A 20,887-nucleotide genomic window follows, 5' to 3' on the forward strand; every position below is an offset into this window, starting at 1 on the left:
ATATTCTCCTCTATATAAGATAATAACTCCGTGGTATCTAAGACATGAGTTTCTCTTTTTAACAAAAATTAATTGGGTAAATGAATACAAAAGGGGGTTTTGTATTTATTTGGTGGATGACTTGTGTTCTTCCTCCACTTCATTCTCATGGCCGAATACTTTCTATGACCGAACCTCCATGTGTGGCTAGCATCACAGTGGTGATTCTTCTCTAAATCGTGAGTTCGTGAGATGGACAAAACGTGCTCGTGTGGATACCGTAGATGCGCAGCCACTTGATCACACTGAGATCTGCATCCAAAGAAAAGTTACTGCCCGGATTGCGAAGGGCACGTAGCAAAGGTATAACTCTCATCAAACTTAGTCTATATGCTCTTCCTTTGCATGGATCTTTTTGAGAAGATCTAGTTTATTTTTCCGCTGTGATTTCTGCGTGTTTAGCGTGCTAAGATCCTTATAGTGGTATTAGAGCGACTTACGAAAGTGTATACTAAGTTGTAGTTAGATTTTTATATGTGATATAGAAATAGCACGAGATATTTTCTATGATTTGCTTGATTATGAGTTAGATTTTTCTGGTGAATAGCAAGGTCTCGGCCAACACTGTTGTGAACAGCAAGAATGTGGCCAAAGGATTTGTGGGTAGCAGGGTCTTGGGTATGATAGTAACTCATACAATGAGTATACAAAACAATTTAGCACCAGAGGCATTGCTCCCTCCAACTAAATGACTATCAAGACCGCTATGGCGTTGCGGCTCATAAGTCTTTGTTGAAATTATAGTAGATTTTATGTCATAAAGAAATTATGAATATTATATGATATAGTGCATGATTATGACCCTTTAACCCTTAATGTGGTTTAATGTGTGTGTATGTTGTAATTCGTATTACGGCCTGCGTGTCGTGCCTCTCTTCTTTTTCATTTCGATTGTAAATTTAGACTAGCCTTTAATGTAACTTGAGATTTTTTTAGATTTTATAATGTACAAATTAGAGAAAGAATCAGTCTATTGGATGAAGGTGAAAAAGGAAGAAGGACAACAACATACGGCGACAAGGAAGCACTTGGAGAAGATGCTTTAACCTAGGTTGACCTTTCGATCTTCTCATTGGCTTGAGAAGATCATAAATGATGGGGCATAACCATGTCACATTTAATTAGTGTATATATTGATGTATGCCATGATATGCTATGAATGTATGTGATGCATGTGTAGCTATCATAATTAGGACCTTTTCATATGCCTACCAAATTTTGGTACTCACTACTACCTCGATCATTTGTAGTCAGGTTTTGCCAATGTAAAGTGACTCGTTTTATCTTAGTAGAGTGCGACTATTAGACTTTGGGTGAACTTAATTAAGTTACCTTAATTGGATTGAGAACTTAGAGGCATATCTCATACGATGTAATTCAATTATACTAGTCTTGGGCGATTAGCCAAAACTAACTCAAGACGTGTTATAATATGGATTTCATAAGATGGACAAGTGAACAAATAGTCGTGTTCACCAGATAAGTCAACAGTTACATAGAATGTAATTGGTACACGTTGTCTACCTAAGTTATACTAAATCTTAGGTGATTAGCCAAAGCTAACTCAAGATGAGATATAATATGGATCTTGTCCCACATGAATATCATCGCGATTGGTTTTGGAGCTACTAGTGTGGGTAAAACCATATCCATGACTTGCTCCTACCAAAGCTTTCAAATTTAGTGGGAGAATTATTTAATTAAAGTCCTAATTAAATATCTAAATATGATATTTATTTATGCATTTTATTGTTATAGATCACCATGTCGTCTAGTACGTCAAATACACTTTCTCTGCGATCTGTCTTTGATAAGGACAAACTCAATGGAGCTAATTTCCTAGACTGGTATAGAAACTTGAGAATAATTCTTAAACAAGAGAGAAAATTATATGTCCTAGAGCAGCCCATTCCCGAACCACCCCCACTACTGCCACTAGAGATGATAAGGATGCTTATAAGAAGCATCGTGATGATGCATTAGTTGTATCATGCCTTATGCTTGCCACCATGAACTCTGAGATTCGGAAGCAACATGAGAATATGGATGATTATGATATAGTCGAACATCTTAGACAACTATATCAAGTACAAACAAGGCATGAGAGATTTGAGATCTCTAAGGCTCTATTTCAATGCAAAATACAAGGAAACCCCGTAGCGTCTTATTTGCTCAAAATGATCAGGTATGTGGAGAATCTACAAAGGTTGAGATTTCCACTAGGCCAAGAATTGGCCATTGACTTTATTTTGTAGTCATTGCCTAAGAGCTACAGCCAATTTATTATGAATTATACATGAATGAAATTGAAAAATCATTACTTGAGATGCTGAGCATGTTTAGAATTGCTGAACTCAATCTTAAGACGGCAAAGCCAAGTACCATTTTGATGGTGTCAAAGGGCAAAGACAAATGGAAGCCCAAAGGTAAGGGTAAGACCCAAGCCAAAGGCAAGGGCAAGATTTATGCATTGAAACCCAAAGGTAGGGTTGTTAAGGAAGGAACCTGCTTCCATTGTGATGAGATCGGACACTGGAAGAGGAACTGCAAGTTGTACCTAGAGGAATTGAAAAGGAAGAGAAGTGAAACTTCTGCCTCAAGTATATATGTTATAGAAGTCAATCTATCTATTTCTTCTTCATGGGCATTAGATATCGAGTGTGCATATCACATTTGTACTAATATGCAGGGGCTGAGAAATAGTAGAACACTGACAAAGGACGAAGTGAACCTATGACTAGGCAATGGCGTAAAATTTGCTGCTATAGCTGTAGGTACATATTCCTTATTTTTGGCCACTGGATTTATTTTAGAACTTGACGAGTGCTGTTATGTGCATGCCTTGACTAAGAACATCATCTCTATTTCTTGTTTGGACAAGAAAGATTTTTCATTTGTAATAAAAGATAAATGTGTTAGAACCCCAAGGTTGTTTTGATGTGATCAACAAGTTAAATTAGGTCCTGTGTTATTTTAACCTTGTATCTAAGTGTGCAGGAGCTTAGGAGCACAGAGAGTCGAGCAAAAGACGCAGCTAGCGAGGACGGCACGGGAGAGAGTCGACGAGCTCGGTGCGTCTGAGGTATGGGGTGCTGCGGAAGAGTATGCGGGCGGACGAGAAGGAAGCGCACGACGTTTCCGAGGGACAAGAAGCCGAAGCGGAAGGTTGCTCGAGAAGGCCGAAATTGGGCTCGGGTGAGCCTTATTTCGGTTGGTTGAAATCACCCAAGCGAGCGGAGCTGGAGCAGAAGACCCTGACTGAGGCGAGCAGCACCGGAGCAAAGGGCCTGGATCAGAAAAAGTCAACTCTGTTGACTTTCTTAGTCCGGGCGCTCGGACCTGGAGTTTATCAAGATTGCAAACGCGATCTATGCGGGAAGGGATAAAGTTTTATCCCCTTCTAGGCGTCCCTACCAAGACTATAAATATAGCCTTGGTCCAAGAAGCTCAATCAACTCAAGCAATTAGCATTTCCAACACTTAAAAGCTTTCTTTAGAGTTTAGCTTCTATTTTTCTGTACGTCATTGCTGTAAGAGACTTCTTTGCCTGAAGGAGATACTAGTGTGACACATTCCTTGGATTAACAATCTTCTCGGTTGTAACCAAGTCAAATCCGGTGTCTCTTATTTTTGTTATTTTCTGTTTATATATTTTATGCAAGTGATATTCTGAGAGTTCGAGAAGTGTAGTTTTCTTCTACTTTTGCAGGGCTATCCAATCTCCCCTTCTAGCCGGCCAACGCGGTCCAACAAGTGGTATCAGAGCTAGGACATTTCAGGAGGATTAATCGTCGAACGAAGCACCGAATCAATGGTCGGACCAAACATCTACCCGTCGAAATTCGAAGGGGAATTCGCTAGCTGGAAAAAGCGAATGCAGGTATTTTTTAAAATCGATTTTGATTTATTATTAATAATGGAGTTCGGTTTTACAGCACCAGAAGGTAAAGAAAAGTACTAATGGACGAAAAAGGAGCAGACCAACTACGTGGCAAACGGCAAGGTAGAATTCCATCTGCTGAGCGTTCTTCCGTCACAAGAAGTCAACCGGATTGACAACTACGACTCAACAAAGGAACTGTGGGAAAAGTTTCTTGAGCTGCACGAAAGAACGTCTGAAGCCAAGCTCGCAAGACGGGATTTACTTCGCGACCAGCTCACCAACTTGCGACTTGAAGAAAATGAAACAGTCGCACATCTGCACTTGAAGATTTAAGAAATCATCACCGGACTTTCGAATCTCGGAGAAAAGGTAAGTAACCGAGAGTCGTTAAGGCACGCACTCAATTCATTTCCTAGAAATTCAAAATGGGCATCACTAGTAGATGCCTTTTATATTTCGAAAGACTTAGAAAAAAAATTACATTAGAAGAATTATTTTCCACATTTGAAGTGCATGAATCAAGATATGCAGGTACGAAGGAGCCCAAGCAAAACATCGCCCTCAAAGTATCGAGAGACGTACCTGAGTCAGAGTCTTCTCTCGACGACGAGAAAATGGTTATGATGGTAATACGCTTTAAGAAGTTATGTAGAAAAACTAACAATCCGCAGGGTAGAAAGAAAAGGACGATTCGCAGCTACCACTGCAACGAAGAAGGGCACGGCAAGGACAACTGCCCCAAGCTAAAGAACAAGAACAAAGACAAAGGCAAGAAGTTTGTCCAAACAAATAAGCGCAAGGTCTTAAAGGCGACGTGGGACGATACGTCGTCCGAATCAGAAGTCGAGGCCTTCTCCGGACTTGCATTAATGGCAAGTCATCAAGACGAGGACTATGATTCAAGCTCGTCTGAAATGAGTATCGAGAGTATCGATGAAGGGGGAGCTACTTCGGAAGAAAACAACAGTTCAGGGGGAGACATGGATAACGAGATCGATAAGGTAAGTCAGGTACGATCTCTTCCGCCCGATAAACTCTTTAAGTTTGTTAAATTGTTAACTAAAGACTGCTGCAAGTTAGAAAAGGAAATTAAAAATTTAAAAGTAATTCTAGCTAAGTCTTGCCCATTAGAAGAGTTAGACAAATTAAAGTTAGAAAATGAAAATTTGAAAAGACAAATAGATTCTTTAAAAAATCATGCATGTTCCCATAATACAAATTTTAGAAAATACAACAATTTAAATTGGTATTTTAGATATCACCAGGGACAAATTAGAAATATCTCAAAAAGGTATGCCCTTTAGAAATTTTTAGTTAATCCAGTAAGCTGGAACCTATATTGGATCTAAAGTCTTGTTTAAATTGAACTATTAATTAGATTTAGTGCTTTCAGCGAGAGAAATAAACAGTTAATTTCTTTATGAGGTTTTGTCTAAGAAAGTGGTTGTTGCTCCAATAACCAAGAAGGCCTAGTGCCTCGCCACTGCTTGGAAGCCAAAATATTGAAATGAATGTTTAATTAACTTTCTGATAAAGCATTAAAATTAAAATTAAAATTAAATAATGCTTTAGAAAGTCTTTTAAATATTTTTTTTAGAAATTAAAAAAAATTATTTTTTTTTGCTTAGAAAAATTTTCTTGTCTAAGTTTTTTGCTTAGAAAATTCTCAAAAATAATTTTGATTGCAAAAACTTAAAAAAATTTCAAAATATTTTTTCAAGCAAAATTGTCTAACATAGATTTTTTTTCTAATTTAGAAATTTTCTTTCACTTAAAATTGTTTTCTAAAAATCATTGAAATAATTTTCAAAATTCTTTAAGTTTTAACCCTTAGATTTTTCTCGGAACCCTATTTTTTATGTGATCAAAGGGGGAGAAGGAAAAGTATAAGTCTTGTGGGAGGTAGACCAATTTTTTTTTTTTTTTTTTACAATTTTTCTATCTTTTTGCACTTTATTGCAATATTAGTTATTTCATTTTTATGTCTATTTACCCTAGCTTAACTTGGGTTGCTCACATCAAAAAGGGGGAGATTGTTGGAACCCCAAGGTTGTTTTGATGTGATTAACAAGTTAAGTTAGGTCTTGTGGTATTTTAACCTTGTGTCTAAGTGTGTAGGAGCTTAGGAGCACATAGAGTCGAGCAAAAGACGCAACTAGCGAGAATGATGACACGGGAGAGAGTCGACGGGCTTGGTGCGTCTGAGGTACGAGGTGCTGCGGAGGAGTACGCGGGCGGACGCGAAGGAGGCGCACGACGTTTCCGAGGGACGAGAAGCCGGAGCGGAAGGTTGCTCGAGAAAGCCGAAAGTGAGTTCGGGGGAGCCTTATTTCGGTTGGCTGAAATCACCCAAGCGAGCGTAGCCGGAGTGGAAGATCCGGATCGAGGCGAGCAGCACCGGAGTAGAGGGCCCGAACCAGTCCGGGGTGCCCCGAACCCTTCCGGGCGCCTGAACCTGGAGTTTATCAAGATCGCGTTCAAACGCGATCTATGCGAGAAGGGATAAAGTTTTATCCCCTCCCAGGCGCCTGGAAGGGGCGCCTCGAACCCTTCCGGGCGCCCGGACCTGGAGTTTATCAAGATCGCGTTCAAACGCGATCTATGCGAGAAGGGATAAAGTTTTATCCCCTCCCAGGTGCCTGGAACCCTTCCAGGCACCCCGACCAAGGCTATAAATATGACCTTGGTTCAAGAAGCTCAATCAACTCAAGCAATTAGTATTTCCAACACTTGTACGCTTTCTTTAGAGTTTAGCTTCTATTTTTCTGTACGTCATTGCTGTAAGAGGCTTCTCCGCCTGAAGGAGATACTAGTGCGACACATTCCTTGGATTAACAACCTCCCCGGTTGTAACCAAGTCAAATCTGGTGCCTCTTCTTTTTGTTATTTTCTGTTTATTTATTTTATGCAAGTGATATTCTGAGAGTTCGAGAAGGGTAGTTTTCTTCTACTTTTGCAGGGCTATTCAACCCTCCTTCTAGCCGGCCAACGCGGTCCAATAAAATGTTGTTCTGTTTATTTCAATGAAATGTTCTATTACAATTTACATCTTGTGAATGAACTCTATGTTCTAGACTTTGGCAACCCAATCTATAACAATAAATATTAAATATATCTCTGCATTGTCACTTAGGTCATATAAATAAGAGTCGCATATCCCAACTCCATATGGATGGACTTTTGGACTCATGTGAATCATATGAAGTATATGAATCTTATCTTCAAGGCAAGATGACAAAGACTCCATTTAATGGATACCGTGAAAGAGTTAATGACTTGTTAGGACTCATAGTATGCGGCCCTTTCAGAATAGCAGCTAGAGAAGGCTATCACTACTTCATTACTTTTACTGATGATTTCAGTATGTACGACTATGCGTATTTGATGAGATACAAGTCGGAATTTTTTGAAAAATTTAAAGAATTCAAGAATGAAGTACAAAACCAACTTGGTAAGCGTATTAAGATGCTTCGATCAGATCGAGGTGGGGAATACCCTAGCCAAGAGTTTCATGACCATCTCATTCAGTGTGAGATTATATCTCAACTTACTCCACCTGGAACATCACAATGGAATGGTGTATCAGAAAGGAGAAATCATACTTTATTAGATATGATACAATTGATGATGAATCAAACAGATCTTCCTACTTCCTTCTGGGGACATGCTCTAGAGACGACCGCTTTCACACTTAACCGCGTTCCATTTAAGGCCGTCATAAAGACACCATATACAATATGGACTGGAAGAGTCCCAAGATGTTTTTCATGAAGATTTGGGGATGTGAGACTTATGTTTGACGATAAGTCTCAGATAAGCTAGGACCCAAATCAGACAAGTGTTATTTTTGTAGGATATCCCAAAAAAACAAAAGGATATTACTTTTATAATCCCACATAAGACAAAGTGTTTGCTGCCAGAGATGATGTCTTTCTAGAGAGGGAGTTTATTTATAGAAAAACTAGTGAGAGTAAAGTTGATCTTGAAGAAATTCAAGATACACAATCTAACATCGAAGCCTTGATGGAAATTGAACAGGTACTACAAGATGTTGTGGATCATGATTTTGTTATATTACAAAAAGTTGTGGAGCAACAAACTGTTCAAGTAGCACAAGCTCTATGCAGATCTGATAGGACCTGTCGTCAACTTGAGAGAGATTCTTTTCTCTTGTCTGACTATGGCGATGTAGCTTATTAGTCTCAACGAGCCTACATCTTATCAAGAAGCTATACAGGTTCAGATTCTGAGAAATGGCTAGAGGTCATGAGATCCAAAATGGAATTTATGTATATTAACCATGTATGGACTTTGGGTGATCTACTTGAAGAGATCAAACTCATTGGGTCTTTAAAAGAATGACGGACATGGATGGTCATCTGTATACTTATAAAGGATGATTGGTGGTTAAAGGATTCAAGTAGATTCATGGTATAGACTATGATGAAATCTTTTCACCAATTGTAATGCTTAAATCTATTCGAATTCTACTTGCTATTGTAGCTTACTATGATCATGAGATCTGGCATGGATGGCAAGACTGCATTTCTTAATGGAAATCTACTCGAGGATGTGTACATGACACAACCTAAGGGTTTTGTCGATCCAGAGCATGCTGGAAAGGTATGTAAGTTGCAACGATCCATTTATGGATTAAAGAAAGCTTCTACAAGCTGAAATCTTCGATTTGATGATGCAATCAAAGCGTTTGGTTTCATTAAGAATGAAGATGAACCTTGTGTCTACAAGAGGCTTAGTGGGAGCAGCAATCTTTCTCATATTATATGTAGATGACATATTTCTCATTGGAAATGATATCCCCACTCTTCAGTCAGTGAAGACGTGGCTTGGGAATTGTTTCTCAATGAAGGACTTAAGTGAAGTAGCCTATATCTTAGGCATCAAGATCTATAGAGATAGGTCTAAGAGATTGCTTTGTCTAAGTCAGAGTACATATATTGACAAGGTGCTTAATCGTTTTGCCATGCAGAATTCCAAGAAGGGATTCCTGTCGATGTTCGTATGAGTCTTTCGAAGACTCAATGCCCCTCTTCTAAGGAAGAAAAGGACCGCATGGATTAGATTCTTTATGCATCTGCTATAGGATCTATCATGTACGTCATGCTTTGTACTCGCTCAGATGTCTCATATGCATTAAGCATAAAGAGCAGATACCAGTCAAATTTAGGTGAAGGTTATTGGACAGCTGTTAAGAATATTCTTAAGTACTTGAGAAGAACTCAAGATTATTTCTTGATCTTTGGAGGTGATGAAGAGCTTGTTGTAAAGGGTTACACCGATGCTAGCTTCCAAATTGATAAGATGATTTCATATCACAGTTAGGGTATATATTTTACTTAAATGGTGAAGCTGGTATTAAATATTCCGGTGGTTCTATTTCATTTGAGAGATCATTGATAGAGGAGATGTGAGACTATGCATAATATTGTCCGATGCTAACATTGCGGATCCATTAACCAATACTTTGGCACAGAGAAAATATGATGGTTGCACTAGGTCAATGGATATTAGATATCTCAGATTGACACTAGTAATATAAGGAGATTATTAGTATTAATTCTAGTACTAATTATGAGATGATTGATAGGCATTATTATATCATATTTTATTTTATTAACAAATGGTAAAGTTGGTTGTTATATTTATTTCAGTTCAATGTCGAATGAATATGTATAATAATATCCTAGGGTAGTAGGTTCTAGTCTACAGTATATCAATTGGTTGAATTGACAGTGAGACTTATAGATACACATAGACACTACTCTTAGCTATTCCTGGTCAAGCATTAATATACAAGGATAATATTAATACATTGAGACTAGCATGTAGGTCAATTAATGACTTAATCCCACAAGTTATGGATATAAGATATCACATTGACATATGAGTATATATTAGAAAATATGTACTGAATTGATCCACCATGAGAATGTTTCATGGATCGTTATATGAGTATCATAAACATTCTCATGTGACTATTGGTATGAATAGGCCTTATACCTGAAGTTATTATGGTTCCCTACATAAGGAGTTGTGTACTTTGGTATCGTTAAATGTCACTTATAACAGGATGAACTATAAAGTCGATTATTGGGTATGCAATAAGTTATGTAGAAGGATGTGAGTGATGTAGCTAGGATCTATCCCTTCTATATGACGGAAGCGATATCTGTGACCCCTTGATTAGTAGGACACAAGAATGCATGACCATGTTCAAATGAGACAATATGAAATATTGATCTTATTTGTATGAGTATGCCTACTTAGAGATTAAGAAACAAAAAAATTGATAAGAGGATGACACAGTCTATATACTTCATTGATTAATCTAAATATCAAGAATAGAGGGATTGAGTCATACAAGATAATAGCCACGGAAAGATTAAGTCAGATCTTGACATTCTCTTCACTTGGATAGCAATAATGCCTTTTTAGATGTCACTCATTGTTTATGTATTTAAAATGTTGATTTAGATACATTGTCAACGTTACGAGAGCCTATTGGGTCACACACAAAGAATATGTTATTTTAGAGATGGAATTATTTTAATTTGACTAAAGTACTATGGACCTTTAGAATAATAGGTTAGTCTAAAGTGTTGGTATCATCTTTATAGTGATGGACCCTAGTGCTAGTCGGAGATTGTTAGTATTAGCCCTAAGAGCCAATTATGAGATGATTAGACTTATTGGAATAATGTCCTTATTGAGTTAATTGGTTAATCTAATATGCTAAAATCCAACCCATTAAAGATGATTAATGGAGATTAATTATGCATTGAAGAGGGAAGATCATTGAGTTAGACTCAATTTGATCCAACTATTGGATTGAGTCCAATTCGAATTAGACTCATGGAGTCAATTTGGATTGATGAGGATCAATGAGTTGGACTCATTGGATGAACCCAAATTCACCAAGGAAGAGGAAAGATCAAGATTTAATTGGATTAATGGAGAATTATTGCCAATTAAGGCAATTAATGTTAATTAAGACTAATTGGGTGAATGAATACAAAAGGGGGGTTTTGTATTCGTTTTGTGGATGACTTGTGTTCTTCCTCCATCTTCTTCCTTCTCTTCATTCTCATGGCCGAATCCTTTCTACGGCCGGACCTCCATATCATAGTTATCAAAAGCGAGAGGCGCAAAAAAGCGCTCAAGGGTCTTGGGGCTTAAAGCGCAAAGCGCAAGGCGAAGCGCGGGCTTTATGGAAAAAAAGCGTAATAAACAATATGACTCTTATATTTATTAAAAATCTTTCAAAATGTCTTTGAAAATCCAAATAACCAAAACAAATATTCTTTGATGAAGTTGTAGATTATTGAAAATCACAAGTCTTTGAAAATATAATAGACGAAATATCAAATATCAAAATAATCATCTTCTTCATCTTCATTGTCCAAATCTACGTCATCAGCTCCATCGCTTGATTTGTATCCATCAGTATCCTCTTTTTCAGTTTCATCATCAAGATTAATTTCTTCTTCATTAACAAGACTAGTTTGAGCTGAAGATAGTTTTCTTTTTGCTGATGCAGATAATGATGCCCCTTTTGAAGAAGATGCATTTCGAGATCGAAAGCCATATGCACTTTCACCAACCCCAGATGCTCGTGCTACATCACTCCAACGCAAATCTTCACCTTCGTAGACAAAATCATTATCATTGTCTTTATCACTGTCATCCAATTTACCCAACAACCATTCATTACTATCATCTATCTCTGACAAAGTAATAGGATCAATTTTGTCTCGCATGTCATATCTTCTCCTCAAAGCTCTATTGTACTTGATATATACCAAATCATTCAATCGTTGTTAAGACAACTTATTTCTTTTCTTAGAATGTATCTACAAAACAAAATTAAAAGTTGCATAATTCCAAGCAATATCCTTTCGAGTTGATGAAGTTGTTGTATTTGACATGGTTAAGAATCAATACTGCTGAAAATGAAATCAATAATAATGATCAATCAATAAATAAAATAAAAACACAGGAAAAAAAAATTAATTATAGAATATAGAATACAAATATGATTTATATGAATTAAAAAAATTTAGTAATTTTTTAAATTTAAAATTTATTTTTTATATATTTAAAATTTTAAATCTAATTAATACAATTTATCAAATTTGTTTATTTTAAATATATTTTTTATGTATTTAAATTTTAATTCTGATTTACTGATTTATTTGAAATTTGAATTAATATTTTTTTATTTTAAATAAATTTTGTATATATTTAAATCTGATTTATATAAATTAATTAGATTTTTTATATTTAAAATATATTTTTTATATATTTAAATCTAATTAATAAAATCTATCAGATTTTTATATTTTAATTTTTAAAATTTTTTTTATGTATTTAAATTTTAAAACTAATTTACTGATTTATTTGAATTAATAAAATTTTTTAATATATTTTTTATATATTTAAATCTGATTTATATAAATTAATTAGTTTTTTTATATTTAAAATATATTTTTTATAAATTTTAAATCTGATTTATATTAATTAATAAACTTTATTAGTTTTTTATATTTTAAATATATTTTTAGTAATTTTTAAATCTGATTTATATTAAGTAATAAAAATTATTATATTTTTTTTAATTTAAATATAATTTTATATATTTTATTGGGATAATTTAATTAGACTTTATAAAACCTATTCGAAATACCCTATTTAAGTGAGGAGTTCTTTAATTTAATTAAATGCAAAAAAATAAAAAACAAAACAAAAAAAAATTTGACGCTGCGCTACAGGGCTCACGCCCGACCGCGACACCGTCGCGGCACCGGAACCGTCGCAAGACGCTGCCGGCGACGCCGGAGGCATCTGGCGACGATGCCGGAGCCGTCGGAGGAGTCCGACGATGCCTCCGGCGCCGCCGGAGGCGTCCAGAGCGACCGGAGGCATCGCGGGTTGCTGCCGCTGGTGCCGCTGGTGCCGCGGGAATTGTCCCGCGGTGCTGGAAGCTTCGCCGGATGCCTCCGATGGCGCCGGAAGCGTCGCCGAACGCCAGAGAAGCTTCCGACGGCAATATTTCACCGAAGAAGATTTTAATTTTCACAGGAAGAAACGAAAGCAAGGAAAATACCTGGAAGGGACGATCGCGGCGACGTGAGGAAGACGAAGAGGCAGCAGCGATTTGAAGCAGAATAGCAGATGAACATTAATGAGGTTGTTTAGGGCTTTAAACTTATAAACAAAACAAATAAAAAAAAAAAGGAAAGTAGAGAAAGTTTCGCGACGCGCAGCGAAGCGTCGTGACGCGCAGGGAAGCACCGCGACGCGCAACGAAGCGCACGCTTCTTGGAAGGCTTGCGCTTCCGAGTTCACAGAAGCGAGCCGCCTTCGCCTCGTTGCGCCTCGCGCTTAAGCGAGTGAAGCGACCGCTTTTTACAACTATGCTCCATATGTGGCTAGCACCACAATGGTGGTTCTTCTTCAAATCGTGAGTTCGTGAGATGGATGGAACGTGTTTGTGTACATACCGTAGAGGCGTGAGATGGATGGAACGTGTTTGTGTGCATACCGTAGAGGCGTGACTACTTGATCGTGCTGAGATCTGCATCTAAAGAAAAGTTGCTGTCGGGATTGTGAAGGGCATGCAACAAAGGTATAATTCATCAAACTTAATATATATGGTTTTCCTTCCTATGAATCTTCTAGAGAGAATCTAGTTTATTTTTCCGCTGCACTTGTTGGTGCAGCGGGGCCGGCAATAGAGGGGTGAATTGCTTGCAAAATAAGATTATACCTTCCTCAGAGCTTTCAACTTAAAATAATAGCAACTATAAAAATGATGAAATAACAGAAAAAAAGGGAGACCAGAAATTGACTTGGTTACAACCAAGACGGTTGTTAATCCAAGGCGATTGAACTGCTCCACTAGCAGAGTCTCTTTCACTGTAGGCGAAGAAGCCTTTTTACACTTAGAACGCTCACTAGTTGCTAGGAATTGATTACAAAGTTGATTGCTTGAATTAATTGATATTTCCTAGCTCCAGGGGCCTTTAAATAGCTCCTGGAAATTCTATCTCGAAGGTCTAAGGCGCCTCTAACCAAGTCAATCGGATAAAACTTTATCCGATTGTAAACGACAAGTTTTACCGGGTCTGAGGCGCCTCAAATGGCCTTGGAGGCGCCTCAGGCTAGGTCTGATGCGCCTCTAAGCTATCTGAGGCACCTCAGAAAGTGGAGGCAGCTGAGGCGCCTTCAGCATTGGTCTGAGGCACCTCTGGCTAGCTTCTTCAGCTCCTTTTGGCTTCCTTTCTCCTTCCGAAGCTCCAATTGATTGGGTGATTGCGGCCAACCGAAATAGGGCTCACCCGAATCCAATTTTCAGCCTTTTCCTCGAGCAGTCTTCCATCCCGGCTTTACGTCCCTCGAACGTCGCGCACGTTCTTCTCGCCCACCGGTGTACTCTTCCGCAGCTTTCTCGTCCTTCGGACGCACCGAGCCCGTTGGCTCCCTTCCCGATCCGTCCTTCTCGCTCGTCTTCCCCTCGACTTTCTGCGCTCCTAAGCTCCTGCACACTTAGACACAGAGATAAAAAATAAACAGAACCTAATTAACTTGGTTGATCACATCAAAACAACCACGGGGTCCAACAACACTTTCTGCGTTTTTAGCGCGCTAGATCCTTACAGTGTATTCTCATTTCATATACCATGACTAGATTACATTTTTTGGAATATCTATATTTACCCAATATCCTTCTGTCTGGGGGTTTCCTGTTGCAAATTCAACCTTAGAACATGATTTTCTCACTATATTATGATTTGAACTGATGGAGCATTTTAGGATCTTCTATTCCATTGTGAATTAATAAGCAGATATATTGTATGTGTCTTGAATATTGATTTCCAATAATTCAGTCATGTTGCTTGAAAGAAGATTTCAAACCCAGTAAATTATGTTTGGTTTATGAGAGAGTTAAATAAGTTTTAAGTAAACTGGATGGCTTTCCTGGAGTCATTTTTCTGTAGCACTCATTCTTCACTGAAGGGAATTCTATATCCATGCATTTGTTGATAGGTTACTATGGCTATTTGGTGGTTTAATAGATATCCATGACAGAATTCCAAATGGTTGTCTACAACTGGTTTAAGTTTTAATATTTGACTCTAAACTCAAAAAACTCTACATATTGACTTCATTAGATTGTAAACCATTTTTCTGGATAATGGATAAGAGTTGAAATTTTGCATATCTTCTGTAGGATCTAAACAGTGATGGTCAACTATCATATTCTGAATTTGCTGAGTTGATCAATGCATTTGGTAATCAAACAGCAGCAAGTAAGGTCAGTAATTCTCCTGTTTGTTTAAATCTTTTATTTGTCTTTCTGTTTACTTCATGATTCCTTTTCACATCAACTTTCTTGATCTTGTAAGTAATTTTCATCACACCAACATCATTCTGATGTTGAGATTCATGGTTACCATTAATTTTTCTTAAATAGACAAAAGATCTCTTTGAGCAAGCAGACAAGAATGGTGATGGCGTAGTTGACTTAGATGAGTTGTCTACACTTTTAGCTGTTCATCAGGAAAGGTATTATCCATGTGCAACTTTGTCGTGATTACATTATTACCAGCTGTGGCTCCAATTGTTAAAGTTAGCTCATTAAGAATGGTTAATGTACTAGTATATCCTGAACTATAGGGTTTAGGATTAACAATTTGATATCTAAATTCAGCAATTTATGCCCATCTGATCCTATTAAATCTAAAATTTAATAGTTTAGTATATCTTAGATTGTGGTTAAGCAATGAGGTGGTTGTCTCAGCTTAATGTTATATTTCTTGTCAATCTAGAAAGATGCCAAATTATATGAAAATCCTTAAAATCCACACTTTATTCTCATTCACATTTAATTTTGACATTAAAAATGACTTTTATATAACCAATGTGACTTGAAATTTTGCTAGTCTTAACAAGCTGACTGATAAGGTTGCTATCCCATCAATTTAGTTACATTTATTAGTGAATGGCACATTTCTATTTATGCATCAAGTTATGACAATAAATGGTTGAAGATAAAATTTTACAATCCTCTAGTATAGAATTCATTCACGCACCAAATTATGACTATAGATGTTTGTAGATAAAATTATTGAAATCTGATGGAATAGGATTTGATTGATTAACCCTGTAATGAACAAGTTGTTACATAACTTTTTTTATGACTTGCTGTTATATGTGTGGTACTGCAGTGAACCGCTGATCGGTAACTGTCCTGTATGTGGTGAGGATCTTGGGAAGTTTGACAACTTGAATGATATGATCCATATGTCTTTATGTTTTGATGAGGGTACTGGGAATCACATTATGACCGGTGGATTTCTAACCGATAAACAAGCATCTTATGGGTAAAGCTTATTTCTGAGTTTTTTCTTGCACCTGGAAATAATATCTTTGTTTTCTAGTTAGTAAATCCAGATGCCGTGTTGCATTTCAGGTGGCTATTCAAAATTAGTGAGTGGGCCCATGTTTCATCATATGACATTGGACTGCGTTCTGGATCCAGTGCCTCCCATATTCTGGTATCCTGCGATTCTATCTGCATGTCATATAAAATATAGCTAAATTTTTGTTATCTGAAAGAACTTACTATTTGAACTTACCAAATTCTGTATTATAATTTGACAAGCTATATTTGGAGATCCCACAAACTTTTTTTCTGCAATTTCATGTTGATATACTTTCCTAATGCTCCAAAGGATGAGGAAACCATATCAAAACACTGACATAACACGAAACAGTTGTATTTGAAAGCAGAAACCATATCAAAACACTGACACGACATGTTCCAGTTAGAGACTAAAACTTTGACTGTCAAGATTTTAAACCTTGCTTTTCATTCCCTAATAAAGTTAACACACTTTACACATCTAATCTTTTTGATATTTGGTGTCTGAATTCTATCCCTTTAATTTTTTTTTGGTATTTTTCTTGCATAACATAGTTCCTAGTGAAAGAAAAATTCTGTATTTTTCATCTTTTCAAGTAGTGGTGAAAGTTCATTTTGGCACCATTGTAAATGCTTGGACTTTTCTAGTACCTTTTACTATATTCTTTTTAGCCTACAGACTCTATCGATCATGTTGGTACACTTAAGTGAAATAGTGTTGAGAGTGGAAGAATTGATATTTTGTTGACATTACAATAATCTTACCTTCATATGAGACTCTTTAATGTGCCTTCTTTTGTCTTGATGGTTGAATCCCCTTACTGTAGGACCGTGATCGTTCGATAGAGGGGGGGGTGAATATCGATTCGAAAACTCGAGTGTAAAAGTACGCAGCGGAAAAGTAAATGAACACAATTGATTTTACTTCGTTCGGAGCCTGTGACGACTCCTACTCGAAGGCCCGTGGTCCTTGACCACTTTCGTTGGGCAATCACTAGCAATTCGAATGTGATTACAAAAATGGTACAAGAAATGCTAATGAAACAAAACACAAAGCTGTACCGACAGAGAAGAAAACTTAAAGAGTAAGGGCGCGTTGTCGGAGCTTTGTTAGCGTCGCTGGAGCACAGAGCAGCAGAGCAATCTCTGGGAATTCTGAGAGATGTTGTATTGAGAAGCTCCACCCCTGGGGCTTCTTTTATATGCTGCTCCGGGCGCCTGGATCCCTTCCGGGCGCCCTGGTGCGACGTGGTAAGTCCAGTCAGGATGCTCCACGTGGCAAGGCGACGCAGAGGATAAAACTTGCCTCCGGGCGCCCGGACCACCTTTTTCCAGAGATTCCTTCTCCTGCAAAACAAGGTTAGTCCGAGGCAAAATATACCCTGCAACACAGATTGTTAGCACAATGAATTAATAGAAAAAGTATGACTTAGATTCCGTCTTTCCGAGACCGGAATCTAGTCACGATCTCGACTTAGATATCTGAAATGGATCTAAGCCGGATCGACGCCTAATGTTCCCTTCCTGGGAACGCGTCCTCGCAGTCACTCCCCTCCAGTGACTTACCTCACTTACCTGCCAGACGTCCGGTCAGCCCTTCGACCCGTCTGGACTTCTCGCCAGCTATCCGGTCAGCCCGTCGACCTAGCTGGACTTCTTGTCAAGCGTCCGGTCAGCCCGTCGACCCGCTTGGACTTCTCGCCAGCTATCCGGTCAGCCCGTCGACCTAGCTAGACTTCTTGCCAGACATCCGGTCAGCCCGTCGACCTGTCTGGACTTCTCCTGCACACTCGATCAAAGTGTCAGACAACAACAAAACTAACTTAACCCATTTGTCATTCATCAAAACCTAGGTTAGACCGTTAGTACTACCCGCACCAACAATCTCCCCCTTTTTGATGGAATGACAACCTGGTTAAGTTAGTGAAAAGATGCAAAAAATAAATAAAACAGGTACATGGTTTTTAAAGTTAGTTTTGGTTTTCAATTTGGTTTAGCTAACTTAACCACCTAACCCTCCCCCTTTGGCATTCATAAAAAAATAGGCAATGGTAAACAAGCATAGTGTAGAGTTACTGTAAAAATTTGTAAATTTAAGAAACAGCTAATTTTGGAAAATATCTAAGTTTGATTCAAAATTCAAAGATACTGATAAAAGTACCAAGTTAAAAAAATAGTCAAGTTGACCTGGGGGAGTCTAGAAAAAAAAAATTGTTTTAAATTTTACTTTTTAGCCTTTGAAAAATAGCTAAGTTATGAAAAACTTAGATTTGCAGAGATAATATTTGCAATAATGAATTTTAAAAGGTATAAGTTTAAAGTTAATAAACTTTTCAAACGTGTAAAATTTTTCAAATCAGGTTTTTCAAATTTAGATTTTAAGTAACATTTACTTTTCAAAAGGTAAAATCTAATTTTCAAATTCCAATTTTCAAACACTAAGTTGAATCTAGTTTTTAAGCAAAATTTTTAAAAAACAAGTAAAATTTTAGCCAAAATAAATTTGTTAAAGCTAATTTGATAAAAACTAAATTTGGAAAGTTTAATTTGGAAAATTTGTAATAATTTTCAACTTTAAAATCAAGTTTTAAAAATTAGGTGGGATTTTTAAACTTCTAATTTTTCAAACACTCAGTTAAATTTAACTTTTTGAAAACTAGTGTTCAAAAATAAGTAAGTTTTAAAATAGATGTACAAAAGCATTTTTCAAATATACAAAATTTTAATTAATTTCTCCCCCTGAACTTGACACTTAAAATTAAACAGCTGTCTAACCAATTAGGTACTAACTATGAGAAGATAGTAGCTTTCGCTTGGTTAGTCAGATTAGGTTGATTATAAGCAGCCAGTGTTTGACTTGACTGATGAACTTAATCTGATTAATGTCTGATTTGTATTTAACGTCCAGACTTATGCTGATGCACTGAGATAAACATCTTAAGTCCAGACAGTTGGCCTATGCATCTCACCCCTTTCTATGTTTGTCAAACATAAGCAAGGTAAACCTAAGGTGTTGGTGAGATGCTCAAAGACTAGTCCTATGGGTACATGTTTTCTAAGGATTTTGAACTAGTCTAAGGCTAAAACTTTATTTGAAAATCTAAGAAGAAGGAAGGTTTTGAAAACACAATGTGTTTCAACCTATAATTTGAGAAAGCCATTTTTGAAAATGTTTTTGAAATTTGAAGCTCCTAGTCTATTAAGCACATCCCTAATTTTCGACGTAAGTTGCTAAATTCACTTTCAGGGAGTGGTTTTGTGAAAATGTCAGCTAAATTTGATTTGGACTCAATGTATTTGAGTTCAATATCACCTTTAGTAACATGATCCCTGATAAAGTGGTGCCTAATTTCAATATGTTTGGTTCTTGAATGATGCACAGGGTTCTTGGTTAAGTTAATTGAACTTATATTGTCAATTAATACTTTTACATTTGTGATATTTAAGTTGAAATCTTTTAGAGTATGCATCATCCATAATAATTGTGCAACACATTCGCCTATAGCTATGTATTCTGACTCAGTTGTAGATAGAGCAACACAATGTTGCTTTCTACTAAACCAGCTAACAAGTGATGAACCTAATAATTGGCATCCACCACTTGTGCTTTTGCGGTCTAATTTACATCCAGCATAATCTGAGTCAGAATACCCTATTAGTTCAAAATTATTGGTCCTAGGATACCAAATTCCTACATTTGTTGTTCCCTTAAGATATCTAAAAATTCTTTTAACTTGTGTCAAATGGGATTCCTTAGCACAAGTTTGGTATCTAGCACACATACTAACTGCAAATAAAATATCAGGTCGGCTTGTAGTTAAGTACAGTAGGCTACCTATTGCACTCCTATAATATTTTAAATCAACTGATTTTCCATTTGGGTTATTATCTAAGATTGTGTTTACTGCCATAGGTGTTTTTATTTCTTTTGTATTTTCTATTCCGAATTTTTTAAGTAATTCTTTAGTGTATTTGTGTTGATAAATATAATTTACTTCATTTATTTGTTTGATTTGTAATCCTAAGAAATAAGTTAATTTTCCTACTAAGCTCATTTCAAATTCTTTTTCCATTAGATTAATAAATTTTTCTAAAAAATCTGAATTTGTTGAACCAAATATTATATTATCTACATATATTTGTGCAATAAATATGTCTATATTTAATGATTTAACAAACAAGGTTGGGTCAATTTGACCTTGGTTGAATCCTTTAGATGTTAAGTAAGATGTTAGCCTTTCATACCATGCCCTGGGTGCTTGTTTAAGTCCATATAATGCTTTCTTTAACTTAAAAACATAATCAGGGTGCTCTAGACTTTCAAACCCAGGAGGCTGACCTACATAAACTTCTTTAATTAGTCCATTAAGAAAGGCAGACTTAACATCCATTTGGTATAGTTTGAATCCCTTATGGGCTGCATAACTTAGTAACATTCTAATGGATTCTAATCTGGCTACTGCGGCATAGGTCTCATCATAGTCAAGTCCTTCAACCTGACTAAACCCTTTGGCAACTAG

At 36.8% G+C, this 20,887-nt stretch overlaps 1 protein-coding gene across 5 annotated transcripts in view; it reads left to right on the forward strand.

Annotated features, from left to right (window-relative positions):
• LOC122041048 (phosphatidylserine decarboxylase proenzyme 2-like) overlaps positions 1-20,887 on the forward strand; it is a 136,791-nt gene that overhangs the window by 68,564 nt on the left and 47,340 nt on the right. For all 5 annotated transcript variants that reach the window (XM_042600585.1, XM_042600584.1, XM_042600586.1 and 2 more), the window contains 4 exons: positions 15,174-15,257; positions 15,417-15,508; positions 16,171-16,326; positions 16,416-16,500. In XM_042600585.1, coding sequence (XP_042456519.1) covers positions 15,174-15,257; positions 15,417-15,508; positions 16,171-16,326; positions 16,416-16,500 — 417 coding nt within the window. The remainder of the gene's footprint in view (positions 1-15,173; positions 15,258-15,416; positions 15,509-16,170; positions 16,327-16,415; positions 16,501-20,887) is intronic.

Source organism: Zingiber officinale, chromosome 2A, assembly GCF_018446385.1.
Source record: "Zingiber officinale cultivar Zhangliang chromosome 2A, Zo_v1.1, whole genome shotgun sequence".
NCBI classification, from domain to species: Eukaryota; Viridiplantae; Streptophyta; class Magnoliopsida; order Zingiberales; family Zingiberaceae; genus Zingiber; species Zingiber officinale.